General features: G+C 39.0%; 2 protein-coding genes across 3 annotated transcripts; both read left to right on the top strand.

Annotated features, from left to right (window-relative positions):
* Nucleotides 1-353: 353 nt before the first annotated feature.
* On the top strand, nucleotides 354-14,690 carry porb (P450 (cytochrome) oxidoreductase b). The gene is made up of 16 exons (XM_033976857.2): nucleotides 354-426; nucleotides 3,778-3,965; nucleotides 7,838-7,886; nucleotides 8,633-8,761; nucleotides 9,031-9,183; nucleotides 10,725-10,849; nucleotides 10,930-11,019; nucleotides 11,519-11,617; nucleotides 11,688-11,804; nucleotides 11,895-12,013; nucleotides 12,166-12,347; nucleotides 12,440-12,589; nucleotides 12,729-12,996; nucleotides 14,000-14,145; nucleotides 14,244-14,329; nucleotides 14,440-14,690. The coding sequence occupies exons 2-16, from the start codon at nucleotides 3,787-3,789 to the stop codon at nucleotides 14,582-14,584; spliced, it is 2,037 nt and encodes a 678-aa protein (XP_033832748.1). The 5' UTR covers nucleotides 354-426; nucleotides 3,778-3,786; the 3' UTR covers nucleotides 14,585-14,690.
* Nucleotides 14,691-15,911: 1,221 nt separating this feature from the next.
* taf15 (TAF15 RNA polymerase II, TATA box binding protein (TBP)-associated factor) lies at nucleotides 15,912-21,209 on the top strand. Of its 2 annotated transcripts, XM_033977040.2 has the most exons (16): nucleotides 15,912-16,057; nucleotides 16,664-16,697; nucleotides 16,825-16,861; nucleotides 16,936-17,014; nucleotides 17,089-17,167; nucleotides 17,321-17,553; nucleotides 17,650-17,857; nucleotides 18,857-18,891; nucleotides 19,343-19,375; nucleotides 19,461-19,570; nucleotides 19,666-19,795; nucleotides 19,864-19,956; nucleotides 20,028-20,097; nucleotides 20,170-20,264; nucleotides 20,346-20,475; nucleotides 20,840-21,209. In XM_033977040.2, exons 1-16 carry the CDS (start codon nucleotides 16,048-16,050, stop codon nucleotides 20,877-20,879), a joined length of 1,416 nt encoding a protein of 471 aa, XP_033832931.1. In that variant the 5' UTR covers nucleotides 15,912-16,047; the 3' UTR covers nucleotides 20,880-21,209. The 2 variants fall into 2 exon arrangements, with proteins under 2 accessions (XP_033832931.1, XP_055081858.1); XM_055225883.1 differs by lacking the exons at nucleotides 15,912-16,057; nucleotides 16,664-16,697; nucleotides 18,857-18,891.
* The last annotated feature ends 243 nt before the right edge of the window (nucleotides 21,210-21,452 follow it).

Here is a 21,452-nt window from a genome sequence, read left to right as displayed (position 1 = left end):
AACTCGGGAGGACACTCTGGATACGGCCCTGTCAGTTCAACACAGTCTGTTCAGTGTGGATTACATAACCATGACCCTTATCCCTCTGCCCCTCCTCAGCATTTATTTATTATACCAGGTTACATGCGCACATTGATATTAGGCAAGACTATACACGGGTTCAACTTTAGCCACGTGCCAAGTTCAAAATATAAAGACTGCTGAAATATATTACTGTTATTCTGAATACATAACACTTTTTTAGATTCTCACAATTTGTCATCTTTGGAAGAATAAACTGCTTTGCATTTGCTGTGTTTGGCAGTGAACTCCATGACGCCTCCCCCCCTCAGACGCGCTTCAGTTGGTTTCGTCCTTCATGGCGTAAAGTTTCCTTCCGCATTGTGTTCGGAGACACAGGTCTGACACGGGAGAGAAGAGCTGAAGGTAAGAGAAGAGATGAACATGAGTTATCGCTTAACTTATAACCTACACCTAGCATATGTAGTCCTTAAATCACAGTTCGTACCCGTTTAGTTTAACAAATACGGACTACTTGTTGGCGCAATGGTGAAGCGTTAACAGTTATGTCAGGACCTTATGAAACGTGTTACGCAAATAAATCTCCGATAAAAAAAGATGAGCTGCCTACCTGTCTACCTTTTTGGACCCTTTTGTCTGTTACATTGTCCGTATGCATTGCACTAACTACCCATCACTTTTTAAGCCGCTTCTAGTAACGCCACGGACCAGTGGACTAGATCGATTATGCTATAGCCAGGCTAGCCCCGAGATAATACCGATAAGATAGATTTTTTCACTTCAATACTAACAAACAACATGTTCTTTTAGCTAAATTGTGAACCCACACATGACACGCAGTTGGAGCCTCTTGGGAGTGTGAGTGGTTAAATGAACTGTGATGATATAAGTCTGTGTATGAATAATTTTAACCCTAAATCCTATCAAAACTATTCATTATTTAAATGTTGACGCGTCTTCAAGAATGATTCTTTGACATACTGGATAGACAAGGTATTAAGCTGTACACTGGGCCATAAGGCACGTTTCATAAGATTGTTTAGCTACCTAGTGTGTCAGAGGTTTTAGAGATAAGTTTGAGTCTTTGAATTGGTTTGCATTGTCTAGATTATCCACGTGTATTACATTACCTCAGATTAGGGCTTTTCATTTTGTCATTGCAGCAAAAGCTGTTAATTGCTGTAGTGAGAATATAGTTGGCATGACTACTCCATGCACAACACTACAGTTCCCAGGAGTATCGGCCTAATAACATTACTAATACATAGGCCCATATTGTCTTCCAACAATTACAAACTGTCGTGCATAAGTTAATCTATTTTAGAGCTACACATGTCTTAGTTACTTGGACTACGCACTCTAGTTAGTAGTTGTAGCAGCTGCAGTGTTTTCACAGAGCCTTTTCTTTGTAAGGAACTGAAACAATACTAGTCATCAATGTTACAAGTTCTGCCTTTTGTATATCTATTATTTAACCTTGCAAGCATAGTCTGTGTTTAATTCATGGTGATAATTTTTCTAAACTATGTTTTCTTATGGGATAAAGGAGTACAGTGTAACTCTAAAACTCCAATAACCTCACCCCTTTACTTTTTTTCCTCCTGTTAATATATAGCCTTTGTAATCCAAATAAAATCATTATTGGATTATTCAACATTCAATGTTGATTGACTAAGACTCCATTGAACAATTAATTGACTAAATGATTACATCCCTACAGCCCTAAATAATAGCAGTAATACGTACTAATTATAAGACTTATTTTACTTACTTATTTATATTTATATCCTCCTGACTCCCGGGAGAAAAAATGTTGTCAAATCACATTTATTTTAAAATTCTCTAATCTTTGTAGGGTAATTAGAATATTGAAAACATTTTTTTTTCAAAAAAAAGGTTTTATTTTCTAGATATCATGTGTCCACCACAGTGGACATCGGAACGCCATACATTTGAAACTGACCCTTGATGGCAATCAATTGGTGCCAAAGAAAATATCAAAAAGTCAACATAAAAATGTGTTTAACATCCACATAACTGTCAATTATAACTTTTGTTTGTTTTATTTTGCTTTGTTATTGTGCTTATTTGCTCTGATACTTCAAAAAGCAATTCCCCTTCTTGGAAACACAAAGGAATACTTCGCACTTTGTGCACATCACATATGTTTTGCTCTTGCAGCCAGATCTCCAACACCTTTATGCATGTGTTTCATTCACCATCTCTGGAAGATGGATGGCACCATAGTGTCTCATAGCTGCATTTGGCTGCCATTTCCACTTTGACGTGGGGGAGTGTGTTCATCTTCGCTGCCCCTTATGATTCCTGCTTGAGCCCGGTTTATCAACTCTTCACCAAGGAGCAGTTTGAAGTCAAGAAACTTCAGGTTTTTTTTTCCCCAGAAACTGGCAGTCACTCTCATACTGAAGCCATGAGTTGGTGATTGCCAGGTCAAAAAAGCGGAATTACTACACACACTGTCCATTTCCGAGTGTGAGAGGCCATCCTGTAGAAACTCAACATTCGGTCAACCAAGTCCACGCCACCCATGTTGGTGTTGTACTCAGCGATTGCCAGTAGCCTTGACACCTGGACAAACCTTTTCTCTTTCTTGGACCATCTTCTGCATGTGTCCTGAGGTTCAGTGCCATAGGCAGAGGATCCCATGACAACGGGCTTGTCCAACCACTTTATGACAGCAAGTTCAGGAGGGTTTCGTCTAACTACCATCTCTGATGTCCCTCTTCCTTTTTTTTTTTGAAGGACTTATCCCCTATGACCTTGCACTCCTTTGGAACCCTGTTATTCCAGAGGGTTCCAGTTCCTGTCAGCCCTTTTCTCATCGGGGTGTCGAGGAGGTTGACTGAAGTATAGAACCTGTCAAAGAACAGGTGGGTTTCTTGGGGAACAGACTCTGCCAAATGAAGAACAGCTTGTTCTTCAATGCCCTTTCCTCCTGCATCTCTGAAAGTAGTTTTGCCTTGGTAGAGTACAAAGTCCAAGACCAAGCCATTTGGTGCGGCCAAGACAAACACCTCCAGTCCAGTTGGGTATGTTTTAACTGGTACATACTGGCGCACTGGGCAGAGACCAGTAAATGGAACCATTTGCTCGTCAATGCACAATTTTCCTGTTCTAGGCAGATTTAGACATCCTTGCCTTACTTTGGTCAAGAGGGGCCTGACTCTCCACAAGAGATCACTTTTTTCTCATACTCTTCAACGTCAATGTGGAAAAAAAAGAACATTTTAAAAAACACAACAAAATGGAGGAAATAACTGCAAATGTCCACTACAGAGGACATTTTTTAACACTTAAATATTACGCTAAAAACTATTAAAATTAATTGGACAATGTTTAAATGTGTTGTTAAAAGACTTACATTAAATATGCCACCAACATTTCAAGACAAAATTTGCTCAATAAAAAGTAAAATGCATTTACTTTTCCCATAAAATGTGCTTGCAGCGACGGACACCATTTTCCTTGATGAAAAAAGAAAGGTACCAAAGCCCCACCCCTTCACATTTGGTATCATTGAAAAGCTCTAAATGTCCTCTGTAGATGTCAAAAGGAGTTATTTCAGTAGTATGCACTGGATTAGATATTCAGGTTTACATATGTCCTCCATAGAGGACAAATTTAAACTACTGGTAGTCAGGAGGATATACATTTATATTCCACTTAAGTAGTAGATGATTTGAAAAAGTTTACTGTAGATAAAATAATGCCTTTTTTATTTCCTTTTGAATGTAGAGTGTCAACATGGCGGACATGGATGCTGAGAGTGTTGGTTACACTGAAGCGGTGATGGACGAGGAGGAGCCATTGTTCAGTAACTTGGACATCTTCCTCTTCTCTCTGGTGGTCGGCCTGGTCATCTACTGGTTTATGTCTCGCAAAAAGCCTGAGCCCATTCCTGAATTCAAAAAACTTGACACAATGTGAGTAATCCACTATATGAAGTCCCTTACTTTTTGCAACAGTCCTTGTGTTTTAGTTCAATATATTATATCTCCAGTTAGTTACAGTGGGCGTGTTTTATGAAATGCACAAAATAATGCCTAATTTAAACCGATTAGGAACACATTTGTCCACACTGTAAAACCACAGTGTACTTCTTTTTATAGAGGTTGATAAAAGGCCACATGAGTTCATATACTATCTTGCCTTTATCTGGCTTTCTCAGGAACAGGGTGTTTGAATGTGTAACTATGTATTACAACAAAACTACACCAACTTCAACAAATATTTTCAGACACATGTTTATCTTAAAGTTAGTTGATAATGTTTGTTTGCGTGGTTATCTACATTTTTAATTACCGGCTTTTGATGCTACACAGCAGGGAGTGGAGCAACCTATGGCGTCATTGGTCTATTTGTAACTTTGATATATATTTAGAGCTTGAGGTGAAAGAGTCCCTCACAATATTACGTGGCTTTAAAATTCCAAGTATCAGCAATCAGTACAATGCCAGTGTGTGAGAGGGCACAGCCTGGTGTTCTTCTTGTCAATGTTCCACTAGATGCGACCTTTGTTTTCCCTGCTCTCATTTGCTCCTAAATCACATTGGCCCATGTCTGTCAGTGTGCCTTGGACCATGGATCCTCCCCTCTCCCCGCCTCTTATCAGTGGATTGTTGGAGTTGTGCATTTTTTAGCGGACTCCAGTTACACAGGTCTTTGTCAAATAGGTTGAGTCTCGACATGCTTGCAAGAGTTTCTAATGGTTGTTGACAGTCAAAGCTTTTGTCTGCGAATGGGAAACTGTCTACAACTAGAGAATAAGTTTGAAGTGGGTGGGGCCACAGGAAGAAAGTGTGGAACAGCCCCAGTTGGTCTCTCCTCCCCTTTTAAGTTATTATCTAACTGCTAGGGGGCGTAGTCTTTGTGTCTTTCCTGTGCTTTTTTGTTTTTGGCTCTGAACTCATTTTGAAGTTCCCTGGAGAGCGAAGGAGAAGGAGAGCCAAGCCTCTTTTGTGAGTCTGCTCCAAAGGTGGAAAGTTGAGGCAAAAGACAGGCAGTCCTTTCTCCCCCCCCCCCCCCCCCCCCCCCCCCCCCAAGTTACTTTTTTCATTCTTCTCTCCTCACTTCTGTATTTGTCTTTTTTCATCTTACTCAGTGAGTGTGGGGTGAGCTGCCTTTGGAGTAGGGCTGTGTCACAAATGGAATCCTTTTATGATAAATGAGGTTGCCATAGCAATGACATTCCCCTCTCTCCTCCACCGAGATGGGGGCAGGGGACATCAGAAAACGACTACCATTCACAGCTTTTCCTCATTCAGTGTACCACACACGAGTTGCTTCGATACCTAGCAGACTTTTTTACGATGGATCTCGGATACATTTTGGTTGCTAACACCTTTCAGAGCAGAGAGGAAAAGGGGCGGGATGAAGAGGAAGGCATTTTCAACTCCTGAGTGTTTCAGTGTGTGTGACTCTAAAGTGTGGGGCTGCTGCTCGCCTGCGTTTTATGGGAAAGTCAGTTTCCCACCATTGTGTCCATAGCGGCTGCCACTCAGAACCCGGGCTTGTAGGCTGCGGTCAGAGAGCTCCGTGCGCTGGCTTCAGAGCAGCACAGGAAGAGGCAGACTTCACACTACACCGGTGCTTTTGGGACTAGGCAAACTTGGGGCTCAGTGGACTGGCTTATGTTTCCACCGCGGTGCATTGTCAACTGTCATTAGCTGTCACTGTGAGCGTGACGGCGGCCGGTGTGGGTGAGCTCTGGTGCTAGTGGCAGTGTGAGCAATAGGGCTGCATGCCATGGGCTGTGTGTTCCCCCTGCCAGATGCTCCTGAGAGGTCAGTAAAGGTTTGCTGCTACTCTACCCTTTTCTGTCCTGAAAGCTTTGGAAAAATCATGTCTATTTACTACTTCCTTTGGGCTGTATTGAGCTGGTAACTCTGTGGAGAGGCAGAGGTTTATAAATGCTTATCAAGAATATCTGCTGAAATTGAATTAGAACATGTCCTGTTTTCAATCAGTCTTTCCGTTGAGCTCCAATATTATTACTTTGTTTACATGCAACAATGTAGAGAAAGCTCTACAAAGATACCCAAATCTATAAAATACGTAAACTTTCTATTGCCTTTTTATTTGAAAGTTCTAAGCATGTGACCTGTAGTAACCTGCTTTTCCTGATGATGCAAAGAAGTTTCTTGGCCATGGGAAGCTGTTTAGTTGATAACGGTGTTGACAGATCCTGTTAAAGCAGTCAGGAATGCTTAAGCTCGGGGTCCTCCTACTGGTTGTTTGAAATACCAGGTTAAACGTAACACTTTTACATGGTGCATATTTACAAAACCACTGGTCATCTTTCATGTTTTTCTTAACCTTCCTAAACACCACTTCATACTGAGACAAACTGAACTGGCAAAGTGTTGTACCTTGATTTGGGTCACAGAGATAGACTGCTGGCCTTCTTTTTATTATTATTATTAGTTTATTTGAATAGGGACAATGCACATTAATCGACATTTCTGTAAATGCGCCAGTATTAGCTATACAGCTAGTTTCCAACTGCAGTCCCTATGGCAAGATGTAAAATGCCACCACACATAAAATACAAGATTATAAAAAGTTAGTTTGGTAATTAGTAAAATGTTTTAAAAGTTAGTACAGGTAAGTAGGCAATTAGTAAAACACTGTGATACAGACAGACAAAATCTACAGACAACACAGAACAGATGAGGCTGGCAGGCAGCACATGGCAGCACAATTTCACATTTGATGATCACAGGCTTGATTCAGAAGTAACCATTTTTTCACCATGATTTTAAAAGTCCTGAGTGACTCCACGCTTCTGATGTGAGGCGGGACAGTGTTCCAAAACTGGACCGCTCGAACTGAGAAAGCAGATTGGCTAAATGAGCTTTTTCTCAGAGGCACAACTAGATTGTTTGAGGCAGCAGCTCTGGTGTTTCTACCACTCTGTGTAAAAAATTTAGAGAGTGGAGGAGGAGCAAGGCCATGAAGAATTTTGAAGACCAAGTTAGCATCCTGAAATTTTACTAGATTGTCCCAATTTAAAAGTTTATGTTTGCTCAAGACTTTACAATGGTGATGGCGAAAAGGTTTCATATCCAGGACTTTGAGAGCCTGTTTATAGGCTGACTGGATTGGTTTCATTGTTGTCTTGCAGCCCTGAGACCAGGAGGTGACACAGTAGGTCAGGTGAGGCATTATCATTGCATTAAAAAATAAATTTGCAGCTTCTTGGTTTAAATTATGCCTGATATGTCTAAAATTTGCTATATTTAGTTTCACTGTTTGGGTGGCCTTCTTTACATGTTGTTTAAAAGTAAGATTTGAATCTAACACAACACCCAAATATTTATATTGTGTCACGATACTTATTTTCTTACCCGCAACAACAACATCAGGATTTGGGGAAGTTGATGGTCTTTTTGTAAAAAACATGCATTCAGTTTTTTTTACATTGAGATGAAGACATGATCCAGTCAGCCAATTTGAAATATGGGCCATAGATTCAGACAGTTTTTTAGCAGTTTCATCTTTGTTTTTTCCATGTACATAGATCACAGTGTCGTCTGATCTATGATTCTTGATGTTCTCCTTCTCCCAGTGCCACCATTATCCATTTAGTTTGGTACGCACTCAATTATCCTCATGTGTTTATAGCTGTTTTGATGTCTACACTTTACATTAATTGCTTCTTGATTTTGAACAAGGCTTTGTGGTTCTTCCCCTTACAAAAAAAAAAAGAAATTGTTTGAGAAATGAACAATGAATAAAGTAGAACAAGGATGTATTATAATGTATTCACACACAAACTTGAATGTTTTCATTGTAGGACGCCCACCACAAGAGAGACAAGTTTCATTGAGAAAATGAAGAAAACTGTAAGTAAATATGCACCGGTGTTTTTTTGTGATAATGAATTGTGATTATGCATTAAGTAGTATGCCACTTATAACATATACAAATGTAACAGTCTTAATAGTATTTGTTATAGTACATATCCAAAGTAAATGAATAAATCATAGAGGGTATAAAGTGATATATCTGCACTTATGTGGATAATTATTCAGTCCCTTTCATGTTTTGTGTAATATTTGATCCTTTACCAGATTCACCACATTTCTGATGAATTGCTGTAATATTGTATGAATATTTCCACCGGGATAATCACAAAAATATTTATATACATTTTATCAATCATGCGGTTATGTAAAACGAATTAAAATAATTTTGACTTCATGAAACTAAACTTGGGGCCTTTTACTTAAACAATGACAAAAATATATTTATTTATTTTGAAAGACTTTTAAATTATTCAAATCTTGTTACCATGTTGTTATGTTTAAATGTGTTCCTATGAAATAGGAATAGATAGAATAGAAACTCTTCAAAAAATAGGATGAAAATTCAGATGGAGGCACAATTTTCTCCAAACCTCCTCTTCCTGCCCCCTCTAAGACCAGACTCAGGAAAAGGCTTTTGTTTCCAATCATGTGGTTTTGCAGCAAATAGTTGAGATGCCACAATGAATTTGTGCCTGCGTTGTGTTTTATAAGCATAGGGACATGATACACTGGTGGTCCATCCTCTGCATTATGCCTTTTGTTTCTGTTCATATTTTCACCAGGGCAAGAACATCATTGTGTTCTATGGCTCCCAGACGGGCACGGCGGAGGAATTTGCCAACAGGCTGTCCAAAGATGCCCAGCGCTACGGCATGAAAGGAATGGCAGCCGATCCAGAGGAATATGACATGGTAATTTGTTTTAGTGAAGTAACATGGAAAACCACATTTTTTAAGCCAACAGAGTCCTTCAGTTTGCAAGGATAGAGGCTTGAAATCTTTGCACCACAGTGTTGAATTGTGTGTTGCTATTGCAGAACACTGACTCACTGAATGTCCTTGTGGTAAATAAGAAGTGGTTCACAAATCAAACGTCTTTCCTGTCATCTCACAGCAACTGTTTCATAAAAGCCAGTGAAGAAGGGTGATAAAACCTGATCAGTATTCTCTTTTTAATGTAGGGTGAGCTGTCTCGTCTGTCTGAGATCTCCAACTCCCTGGCCATATTCTGCATGGCCACTTATGGTGAAGGAGACCCCACTGACAATGCACAGGACTTCTATGACTGGCTCCAGGAAAATGATGATGAGGACCTGTCTGGACTTAACTACACAGTGAGTTATGTTTTAAAAATTCCTTTGAATTATTGCCCCAGTATTGTGTAGCTTGTGGTACAATATATATATATATATATATATATATATATATATATATATATATATATATATATATATATATATATATATATATATATATATATATATATATATATATATATATATATATATATATACATATACATACACGTATTTTCTGGACTATAAGTCACACTTTTTTCTCATAGTTTGGCCGGGGGTGCGACTTATATGTGAAAGTATTAAAATATATAATTTCACATCTTTGTTATTGTCACACTGACAACCACGTGAGGGCACTCTAGGCTTGTGTACCAGTATGACAGCCACCTGGAAGCGGAAGCAGTACTCTGGAGCTAACGGAGTTCAAAAGTGACATCGAGGAGTGATTTGGAGTGAGCTTGAGAGTAAACTTGTTAGCTTGTTTTTTACGCTGAAGTTGTCTGATTATCTTGTTAATATCGTAGGTCAAGATACCAGACACTTGAGTTTGCTGAATAAATGTGTTACGTTAGTGTGGTTATCGGATTGGTATTTTAACATAAGGTATTAACTGTTAGACACGTATTCAGTTTGTTGCCTATCCCTCTTGTAGCTGAATAAATATAAATGTGTTACATTAGCATAGTTATTTGATAACTGTTAATATCTTACGTTAACATACCAGACATGTGTTCAGTTTGTTGTCTATGTTTCATGTAGCTGAATAAATAAACTGATAAATGTGTTATGTTGGCGTGCTGTACTGCTTTTCAGCCTGTTGTTCTCTATTTTATTGTTGTCTGTTTTATTCTTGTATGTCTGTTCTTGGTCTCGGATTTTGTACAATAAATTTCCCCGAAAAATGCCACTTATAGTCTAGTGCAACTAATGCATGTAATATATATTTCCTTCATTATTATGCATTTTTGGCTGGTGCGACTTATACTCCGAAGCAACGTATAGTCTGGAAAATATGGATTACCTTCTAGTTAACAAAGATGTTATAGAACAGTAATGATTGTATAATACGATGTCATCCCTTTATTAAAATCCATACAAACTAGTTTGGACTTATTTTTTAAAGAAAATAGGTAATGAGATAGCTCTAGAACGTGTAATAAAATTTCCACAATAATCATAATAAAGACAAAAATATTATAGATGATGCCAACAATATCTCGAGTTTGTCGCTCCAAGACTGTTGACTCTGTAAACTTGTTTAAAATAGAACTTCTTTTTTTCTCTGTACTTATGTTAACGCCATGTCAATGTTCCTGTCTGTTGTCCCAACATACAAGAGACCGTCTGTGTAGCAATTGTAGTGAACATGAAAGGAAATGTTTTGAGTGCCGTCATGGCCAGTTTCTGGGTTATTGTTGTTGTGATGTGGCCCTGACCTCATTCCAGTAAAGAGTATGACTGTGGGAAACTGTCAAACTTGCGCTTGGTTTGTGAAGTATTTTAGCCTTTTATTTTTTTCTTTATAATGTCTTCTCATAGCAAACTTTAAATGTATTATTCTTTTGCACTCTTTATAGGTATTTGCTCTGGGAAATAAGACTTATGAACACTACAACGCAATGGGCAAGTATGTTGACAAAAGACTTGAAGAAATGGGAGCCAAACGTATCTTTGACCTTGGTTTGGGAGATGATGACGGAAAGTGAGTCAATTCTTAAAATGATGTGACTTTCCTTTTATGCATCCATCTACACAGACCTACATGTTCTTCTTGTCTTTTAGCCTGGAGGAAGATTTTGTCTCATGGAGGGAACAGTTTTGGCCAGCTGTTTGTGAGCACTTTGGTGTGGAAGCCTTAGGAGATGACTCAAGGTTTGCTACCAATTTTCTGTAACTTGCGTTTACAATAAGAATATTTTTATATCAAATGTTGCTCAAGTGTTAATGGAGTCTTCAGTTATGAACTCATTGAATTTATTTGTAAAGGGGCTATACCCTATATTTGCCATGTAACAAAATAAAATTTGTCTTACCCCAATAGAGATATTATAAAACCAGCTCTTAGGGTCATAACAGCGCTATGTCTGCATGTAATTCTAATAAGGAATAATAAGGAAGCAAGGCTGGTGATCAGTTAGCATACTAGTTGTTGTTAGGAGTGGCGTGATAACAAATCTCTGGCCTCTGAAAGTTGTGTACACGCTTATAAACTCATTGCAGTGAATAAACAGCATGCTCAAGTGGTGAGTGAGGTAGTTTGGACAGTTGCCAACTGTTTAAAATGAACTAATTCTGTTTTACATGTTTTAAAAAAAGTCAGGTAGCATGTGTTTTAATATGGGTAATAATGACATGCTATTCTCTCCAACAGCATCAGGCAGTATGAGCTACAGGAGCACACAGACATCAACATGAACAAGGTGTACACTGGTGAAATTGGCCGCCTGAAGAGCTTTGAGAATCAAAAGCCGTAAGTACATCAGTAGTGCTCTGTTATGGTCACGCATTTTTGAGTTTTATCTACTCTTTTTTTTTTACAGACCCTTTGACTCTAAAAACCCCTTCCTCGCGCCAGTCACTGTGAATCGCAAACTTAACAAAGCTGGAGAAAGGCACCTGATGCACCTTGAACTGGACATAACAGGCTCCAAGATCAGGTGGGAGTCACTAATGGCGTGTGTGGGTTGTATAATCATGAAATGATAATCACATTGTAAAGGCCTACTCTGTGGATTGTCTTGTTTCAGATATGAGTCAGGAGATCATGTAGCAGTTTTTCCCACCAATGACTCTACATTAGTGAACAAACTTGGGCAGGTCCTTGGTGTTGACCTTGACGTGGTTATCTCTCTGAACAACCTTGATGGTATGTTATTAAAAGCCCTAAATAACAGCTAAAGACCTTGACTTCTCCAAGAATCCCTGGCCACACAACCCTCAAGTTTTATGTAGCTCTATAGACTATATTTGACTGCTTGACATGTTCATTTAAGAGAGGATTCTGTTTTATTTTTGCAGAGGAATCCAACAAGAAGCACCCATTCCCTTGTCCCACTACTTACCGCACAGCCCTAACTCACTACCTCGACATTACAAACCCACCTCGCACCAATGTTCTTTATGAATTGGCACAGTATGCCTCTGATCCAAAAGACCAAGAAAATATGCGCAAGATGGCCTCCTCCTCCCCTGAAGGCAAAGTTAGTAAAAGAAGAATTGAAACCATTGTCTTTTCAGTCGGTTATATTGTTCACTAGAACTAAAGTAAAACTTAATATCTGTTTTTTGACAGTCTCTTTACCAGAGTTGGGTGTTGGATGCCTGTAGAAATATTTTGGCCATTTTGGAAGATATGCCATCTTTAAGGCCTCCCATTGATCACTTGTGTGAGTTGTTACCGCGTCTACAAGCTCGGTACTACTCCATTGCTTCCTCCTCCAAGGTAGATGCATGTATAAATACAACAGCAATAAGACAATATTAAGTTATATTTAATTTGCTAAATCACAATGAAAATATTTTTATGTAACAATTTTGTGTTTTGCAGTTAATGTTGACCTATATTGTGACCTTCTTTGTAGGTTCACCCCAACAGCATTCACATCTGTGCCGTAGTAGTGGAGTATAAGACAAAGACTGGACGCGCCAACAAGGGTGTAGCCACCAACTGGCTGAAAAACAAACTGGTTACCGACAATGGGCACAAGTCCTCTGTCCCCATGTACATTCGCAAGTCACAGTTTCGCCTGCCCTTCAAACCCACAAACCCAGTCATCATGATTGGACCTGGTACGGGAATTGCACCATTTATGGGCTTCATCCAGGAGAGAGGATGGCTCAAACAGCAAGGTTTGTTTTTATTTTAAACGATGTGCCCAAATATCACAAGAGAATGTGGGGAAATTGTGGGAAATTGTGCGCAGCTTTCTGTTAAAATACTGCTTATAGCATGTCTCTGTTGATTTTTTTTCTAAATATGCAGTACACTGGGTAATAGTATACAAGCATAGGGCCATAGAAAAAATAAAAACAAAAACAGGACAATTCACTTTCTCAAAGACAAGTTATCTTATTAAGCCCGAGTGCCAGAAACTAGTGAAGGATACTATTACAATGGCTTTGCAATACTAAGTGAACTGACAACCAAGGACTCTCACCATGATGTACGAATGTGTGAGTGCTTTCTGAAAATGTGTAGTTTGCAAATTGCTCAGACAAACTGATTTTGCTGAATCAGGTAAATTCTCTGCCCCAAAGCTATTTAATGTGAAGACATTTAATGTGCCCCCTACAGACTGAAACTAAATTTAGGAGGAAAAAAAAAAAAGATATAGATAGAGATATAGATAGATTTTGGCGTAGCAAAACCCAATTTGGTAACCAGATGCATCATGGCAATAGAAACAACAAATTATATTGTGACCACGCCCCCCTTAGAGACTGGAAGTCTACCATCTTGGATTAATCAACACATAAAAAAATTGGAGACAAATGTCAGGGTTAGGATAGGAGTTAGGGACTAAGGGTTAAGATTACGGTTGGGGGTTTGGATAGGGTTATTTTATGGGTTTGGGATTTGGGGTAAGGTTATTTTAGAGGGTTAGCGTAGGGGTTGTTGTAAGGTCAGGATCAGGATTTAGGGGTTAGGATCAGGGGTAGGGTTAGGGGATAGATCTAGGTTTGGGTTAGGGCAAGGCGAGGCTTAGGTGGAGGGGCGGGTGAGGGCCAATCATTTCCACTTACAGCTATATTTTAATTAACCTTCAAAAAATTGTTTGAATGTTATCAAAGGAAATACCCTCCACCAGAACTCAACTCTCAAATTACTGAAGCAAACTTTAACTTTTTACAGGGAAAGAAGTCGGCGAGACTGTCATGTATTTTGGTTGCAGACATAAAAATGAAGATTACCTTTATCAGGAAGAGCTAGAGGAAGCTGAGGGCAGTGGCGTTCTAACACAGCTCCATGTTGCCTTTTCAAGAGATCAGGAACATAAGGTTGGGTTTTTCACAGTTCTGCTCAATAATACTGCTTAACTTTATATTTTTTGATCATTTTGAATGAATCATCTGAGTATTTTTTATTTGCTCTAAAGGTCTACGTTCAACACCTCATTAAGCAGAATAAAGAGAACATTTGGAAGTTGGTTCATACAGACAGTGCTCACATCTATGTCTGCGGGTAAATGAGTGTTAATAATTTCTACAATGTGTTGTACTTTACATGTGGTCTTTATATTCTGGTTAATTATTTTGTCAATTTGAACTATTTTAAAATGTTTTATCTTTTAGGGATGCAAGAAACATGGCCAAAGATGTGCAAACAGCCTTTTATGAGATTGCAGAAGAATTTGGAGGCATGACACGCACTCAGGCCACAGAATATGTTAAGAAACTGATGACCAAGGGACGCTACTCACAAGACGTGTGGAGCTAAGGAGTCTCCAATCCAGCTGTCACGTCACTACCATTTTTAAATCATGTACCTTGTTTTAACCTGGACTGAATATAAAACACTTTTATGCCTCATATTATAGAGCAGATGCCTCATATTATAGAGCAGATGCAGCATATTATAGAGCAGATGCAGCAATGCAGTCTCTTTTCTACATTTGATAGCTGGTCCGTAAGCATTATCCACTTGTAAGCTCCAAACTTGGGAGATTGATAGGTTTCCTTGGTTACTTTGAAACGGTTTAATAGATTGTAATTCATTAAATGAAATACTATAAATGAATTAATCTTTCATTCATCCCAATAGTCTCAAATAATTTAACTTTAAAAAAACTTTTTTTTTTTAACCAAAAACGTTCTACCTGTCAGTTCATAGAACATTAATTTCGACATGGTAGGTACTGTTGGCATGTACAAGTAAGATTTAGGTTTGTGCATCCCTGTTCAGAGCAATGCCAAGTAGGGAGGCACATTTTACAGTTTGTCCTACTCTCATTGTCCTGTGATAAAGTATGTGCATTCCTTGTCTAGTATGTGTGAAATGTAATATTTGCTGCAAAGAGGGCCTGCATTGGTACAAAAATATGAATCTTTGTATTTTAACAAGGGTTCTTTTATGCATTTGTTGCTGATGTTTAACTCAAAACCAGTAGTGTTTTGAAAGGCACAAAATGATTTGATGCAAAGGGGAATATATCAAAGGATGTCTGCATTTTGTCATGCCTATCCTGATAGAATGTGACATAATGTGCTTGTATGTTTGATGTATGGTATTTACATTTTTAGACTCAATTTGGCCCCTATGAATGTTTTATATGCATTTGTGCAGTAACTCAACTTGGCAATAACCTTTAAAATGCCTTTTTATCTTGGAAAAACTGCAACTGTTTTATTATGCAGTGATATTGCAAATCAGAATTTGCTTGTCATTTTGGATTAGATAATGAAGTGTGTGCCTTGTTTAACTGCCTTATGTATTATATGTGTAATAAACCCACAATTTTTAATTTTCTTTTTTTTAGATTAATTTCAGTCAATGCATTATATTTCCATTTCATTTGTTGCAATCATTTGTGTATCATCTTAAATTTTTTAATTAATAAAATGAATAAAACTATATAATTTAACATTACTTAACAGTTTGTCTGCAAAACTATAATTTGTTACATTTTAGAGTGGACACGAAGTGCCATTTGAGTTCATTATTATGTATATTGTATATGTATCTATAATGCAGAGTAACAGCAGGTGGCGGTACTGCGCCGGTCTCGTCTGAAGTACGCTATAATAGACCGCAGAAGCGCTGCAATGCGGAAGAGCCTCTTAGAAGCGCTCGTTGTGGACGAGGCCTGGTTTTGTAGGGCTGCGTTTATGTCTTTGGGGTTTTTAATCGGTCAGTCAAAGGGAGAATCAGTTGTTTTTTAAAGATTTAAAACGTTGTGAAGGATGTCTGCGGGTAAGTCTTTCTTCTTGTTCACATGTTTTTTTTTGTCGAGGTTTAAAACTAGGTCACTAGCATTGTAGCTAAAGTCACTGCTAACCGCGAGGCCGGATGAATGGGCCAGATTTAGCGTAATTCTGTGTCGCATATTTAAGATCATAGCTAGCAAATCAAGCAAAACTAATTTCTTACAATGCTATTAATGTTTTTTGTCCAAAATTACCGCAACCATTTTGTTTCTACAATAACTTTAGAAACATCTTTTGCGTGGCGCATGTTCTTGGGAACGGCCTCTTTGTTTATGCCATACTCCCTTACAGTGCCCACGTCGAGACAAACTTCGTGCTCTCCTGCGAGAGTTTTTGCAGATTGCCATATATTTAAATGATCTGAAGCATTATACTATGACTATATGTATGCTTGCCTCAGATTAGACAGAATAACAAAGTCTCCACCACAGGCTCAAAATTAAGCGCCATTTTCAACGCAGTGGCGTGGCTGCAGGCCCGCTGCTCCCCATTGACCATAACAATGCACACTGCGTCATACCACAAGTGCTTAATTATTTCAACAACATAACAAGGCAAAGACGATAAATAATACCCCTTTTCTGTTTTTCAGATTCGGGGTACGGCCAGCAAGGCGGTCCACAAAGGTAAAAAAAAAAAAAAATATATATATATATATATATATATATATATATATATATATATATATTACACGCACACACACACACACATGTATCTTGGACAGTTCTTTCATTCAATATAATTTTCTCATAGCTATGGATCTTATGGTGGACAGGCTGCAAGCGGCCAGGTAAAAAATGGCTGGCTTTTTTTTATTGTATCAATCATTTACCTTCCATACTAACTAAGGTGTAAACCTTTTAGGGATATGGGCAAGGAAATGGCACTGGCTCATATGGAGCTCAAACTTACAGTGGCTATGGCCAGCAACCAGCAACTCAAGGTATGTAATTGAGTATACATGGGTATATGGAAGGGGATGCCAGATTCAAAATAACCTCCATTTAATCTTTTCAGAAAATTATGGGCAGTCTAATGTGAGTGGCTATGGTCAGCAACAGACTGCCTATGAAGGATATGGACAGGACACATCTGCGTAAGGCTTTTTAAAAAACAATTTTAATTGGAGCACGTTTTTGTTATGGGTTTTAATGAATGTTCTCGAAGACCTTTTTATGACAACAATAATTTGTATTTAAAAATCACACTTTGGCTACTATTTGTTTCTTATTGTTTTCTATTCTGATAGGTATGGAGACAAGTCTTCTTCCTATGGCCAACAAGCTTCAGGGTCTTATGGCCAGCAAGCTTCATATGGGCAGCAGCCGCCAACAGCTTCCTATGGCCAGCCAAGCTCCTACGGCAGTCAGAGTCAAGGAGGAGACACTTATGGAAACCAGGGTGGCAGTGGTGGCTATGGAGGAGGCGGAGGAAGCAGCAGCAGCAGCAGCAGTGGTGGTGGCTATGGAAGATGGAATGATGGTACAAATGTTTTTTTTACCTAAGCATTAAAATGTAAAACAAGGAGGGACAATTTTATGAAATGTGTGTGTTTTTTGTTGTTGTTTTTTTTTAAAGGTGAAGACAGTGGTCAAGGTGGGAGGTTTGGTGACCGATCAGAAGGAGGCGGGTTCAGAGGCCGAGGGCGTGGTGGCTATGATCGCGGCAGTAGTTATGACCGCAGTGGGGGGTACGACCGTGGCGGTGGAGGGGGCTACGATCGCAGTGGTGGCTATGACCGTGGTGGATACGACCGGGGTGGAAGAGGAGGACCTCCTGGTATGGGGTAAGTTGCAGAGTGCCACTGCCCCCAAGGTATTTTGATACATTTGCAAACACACCTGTTCTGCAACATGCCATCTCTCACAGTATTCATCACAGTGACCCATTTCCTGCGCATTCACCAGATTTCCCCTCATGTCAATGACCACTACCACTGCCATGATTCAAATTTCTTAACTGAAGATTTTATTTATTACTTTTTCAACACTTCACATCATCCATACAAATCTGATGACCTTTTTGGTCAAGAGATGAACATGCCTCTGCTGTTCCCCGTTGGTGTACAAAAATTTGAGCCATATCACTGGTACTTTATTTTCCTAACAAGCCCATGTAATCACTTCCTCTGACATGTGTATGGTAATATACTATTTATTTTTTTTGTCTATTGGTGATAATTTTATACTTTTGTGGCTTATTCAATGTATACAGTCTTGCCACAATAACTGAGCTTGCAAGTGCCCCCCCCCCCCCCCCCCCCCCCTCACAATGTTCTTTGCTACACAACTGAAGGTGTGCCTTTTGGATTTCATTTAGTTTTCATTCAAATGCTATATCTTTTCAAAGTGACAAACATGTGTGATGTGTTTAACATAGATGTACATTTTACACCACAGGTATTCAGAGTGATTGGACTTTAACTTGGACTCCAGTTAAAGGATCTCAAATGCTCTCATTGGAAGATTGCACCCATTATAAAATTGGCATTAAATAAAACTTTAATGACATTTATTGAAAATTGACTGGTATCTAATCTGGACTCCAAAACTTGTAAATGTTGAGCCACTGACTTGTGATCGTCTGCCTGAATTTTCAGACATCTCTGACTCTACCTGGCTGTACATTTATCTGTATTGTGAAAGACTAATGCATTCCTCGAGACATTTCCACTATAGTTGCAAACTCCGGCAGAAGTGCATACTGGTGGGGATGTAGGGGAGCTATGTGCTCTCATTTGGGACAAAGGAAAAGCCATCAAATATCTCCAATTTTTCCTCTGCAGAGGTGGTGACCGTGGTGGCTACAAAAATTTCGGTGGTAAGTGATGAGCATCAGAACTGTGTCGGTGGGGCAGTCAAGAATTCAGATAGAAGATAGGAGGTTTAAAAGAGCTCACCATTTTACACCCCTCATCCAAAGGGACATAAATTATAACAGAAAATAGCACTGTGAAATGGTATCAGAACGAACCCAGGCACAATAATGGTATTGCATGGAGACAAATGGGTAAATGGTAAAAGGTAATGACAAAGGTGTTCCAGGTAACAATCTAATGTTGGAAACCTTTTGGTGGTTGTCATCCTGGTAAAAGCTCAAACATGCTGTTGGTATGTGCTGCATTGGTATGAACACTCAGAAAGCTTCAATAGATTGGTATTATATATTGGTAGGGATTATGGAAATATGATTACATTTGTTTAAATATTACAATGACTATGAAAAAGATTCTTTCTTAAAATGTCTTTCTTCCCATCATCTGTTTTCCCAGGATCTCGAGACTATGGCTCCAGGGATGAACCAGGTAAGATTGCTTTAGAGCATTTTGTCTTAATTTCACGCTAAACTGTTTTGTTGTAGTATGCTTAATGGGGTTCTGCGTTTTACAGCTGGTGAGCAGGATAACTCTGACAACAACACAATCTTTGTACAAGGACTGGGAGAGGATGTGTCGGTTCAGGAAGTTGCTGATTACTTCAAACAAATTGGAGTCATCAAGGTGTGTAACTCCAAATCCATTTTGCGTTTTTTTTTTTTTTTTTCCAAGAAGTCTTAGCATTTTTACTCTCCTTATTATTTTAACATTGTTTTCAGGTGAACAAGAAAACTGGCCTGCCTATGATCAATATCTACAATGATAAGGTCACTGGTCGTCCTAAAGGAGAAGCAACAGTATCGTTTGATGACCCTCCTTCTGCCAAAGCTGCCATTGACTGGTTTGATGGTGAGATTATAGTTATATTCGCTTATGTATAGGAAATATATAACAGACCTTTTTGACTTTATTTACAGGTAAAGAATTCAATGGCAAACCACTTAAAGTATCTTTTGCAACCCGGAGAGCTGAGTTCACCCAACGTGGAGGCGGCAGAGGTGGACGCGGAGGTGAAAACTTGAACAAAATTTATTTTGCGTGCTGTATATGAATAACAATTAACCATATTTAATACTGCCAGGTTTCAGAGGTCGTGGAGGTGGTGGTCCCAACTTTGATATTAAAGGAGGTGACTGGCCCTGTCCAAACAGGTACATATGTCTGTTATTTACAACTGATAGAATGGTATGTTTCATTTTAAATCTTCATTTCTTTCATTGCAGTTCTTGTGGCAACATGAATTTTGCTCGACGGCATGAGTGTAATAAGTGTGGCGCGCCCAAACCTGATGGTGGTGGCGGCGGCGGCGGCGGTGGAGGTAGGTCTATAATTTGCTCACATCTCTGCCTCCCCATTGTGAACATGACAAAGATGTTTACAGCGATTGTCCTTTTTATAGGCCGAGGTGGCTTTGGCGGAGACCGGGGTGGTGGCTACAGAGGACGTGGTGGAGGTTTCCGTGGAGACCGTGGAGGCTATGAAAGGGGAGGTGGTGGCGGATATGGAGGTGGTTTCAAAATGGGAGGAAGGTTTGTATGAGCCTTTTACTCTGCATTATAACGTTTGAGCCACTAGATGGAGACATGTAGCACTTGATAAAGGTGAAACGAAGTGGCACTTGTGTCAATTATGCTCTTTACAGGTCACATTGTCCTGTGCACCTGCTTGCATATTGTTAAACTAAAATAGTGCTTCACCTTTTATCATGCATGTTGTTAAAACAAGCACACTTATCAGTAATTTATGTCCACAATTTGCTGATTCTCAAGTGACAAGGAAGGCTTTGATAAGAAAATAAATATCTGTACCCTAGAGCCTTTGTCCATTGCATTTTAATTTAATGCTAAAGGTGCCCTCGAACAGTTGATAATGGACATTTATCGTATCTTTCAGAGGTGACCGCAGAGACGACAGACGAGACCGGCCATACTGAACGTGTCGAGAATTGACTCAATTTTTAGCTCTTGGGTTTTGTTTAAGTCAGAGGAAAACATCAAGTATGACTTGTGTACCTATGTCATAGCCAGTCCATCTCAATGTAAACATCAGTCAATGTTGTGATGAACTACTGTGAGAGGTCTCTGGGCAATGTTATCTTTTTGTTTTATTTCATGTACATGTTTTAATTTGCAGATCCTAGTTGCAGTTATGAGTAATAGGCCTGTTACGTGTAATAGGCCTGACGCATTGTTTTGTATGAAAGATTGTTTTACGTGGTTCTTTTCCAAAATGATATTAAACTGTGATCTTTTCTCGTCTTTTGTGTTATTGGTTCTTGACATGAGACTGCAGTTGTTCTAAACAACTACCTGCTGTATTGTAGGTCTTAAGTGAATTGGTAATGTGCTGTTTGAAGAAATGGTGCAGTGTAGCACGTTTTACATGGTTGAAAAACAATTTAATATGAGAGAGACCCAAGTTAGGTTTGTTTGGTTTAAAAAAAAAAAAAAAGTTATCATTCCTCTAACTGTTCCCAGACAATAATGCTGTAGAGGTTAGAAATGTT

This window comes from Periophthalmus magnuspinnatus, chromosome 13 (genome assembly GCF_009829125.3).
Source record: "Periophthalmus magnuspinnatus isolate fPerMag1 chromosome 13, fPerMag1.2.pri, whole genome shotgun sequence".
Taxonomy (NCBI): domain Eukaryota; kingdom Metazoa; phylum Chordata; class Actinopteri; order Gobiiformes; family Gobiidae; genus Periophthalmus; species Periophthalmus magnuspinnatus.
Note: the sequence above shows the minus strand (reverse complement) of the source record. Positions and strands in the feature narration are given on the sequence as shown.

Excerpts from the sequence above, each read along its gene's own strand:
- porb (XM_033976857.2), top strand. The coding sequence starts at position 3,787 with ATGGCGGACATGGATGCTGAGAGTGTTGGTTACACTGAAGCGGTGATG. Across the intron at positions 3,966-7,837 it reads TTCAAAAAACTTGACACAAT|GACGCCCACCACAAGAGAGA; the intron begins GTGAGTAATCCA and ends TTTTCATTGTAG. Across the intron at positions 14,146-14,243 it reads CAAGAGATCAGGAACATAAG|GTCTACGTTCAACACCTCAT; the intron begins GTTGGGTTTTTC and ends TTTGCTCTAAAG.
- taf15 (XM_033977040.2), top strand. Across the intron at positions 17,858-18,856 it reads GGAGGACCTCCTGGTATGGG|AGGTGGTGACCGTGGTGGCT; the intron begins GTAAGTTGCAGA and ends TTTCCTCTGCAG. Across the intron at positions 19,376-19,460 it reads TGGCTCCAGGGATGAACCAG|CTGGTGAGCAGGATAACTCT; the intron begins GTAAGATTGCTT and ends TGCGTTTTACAG.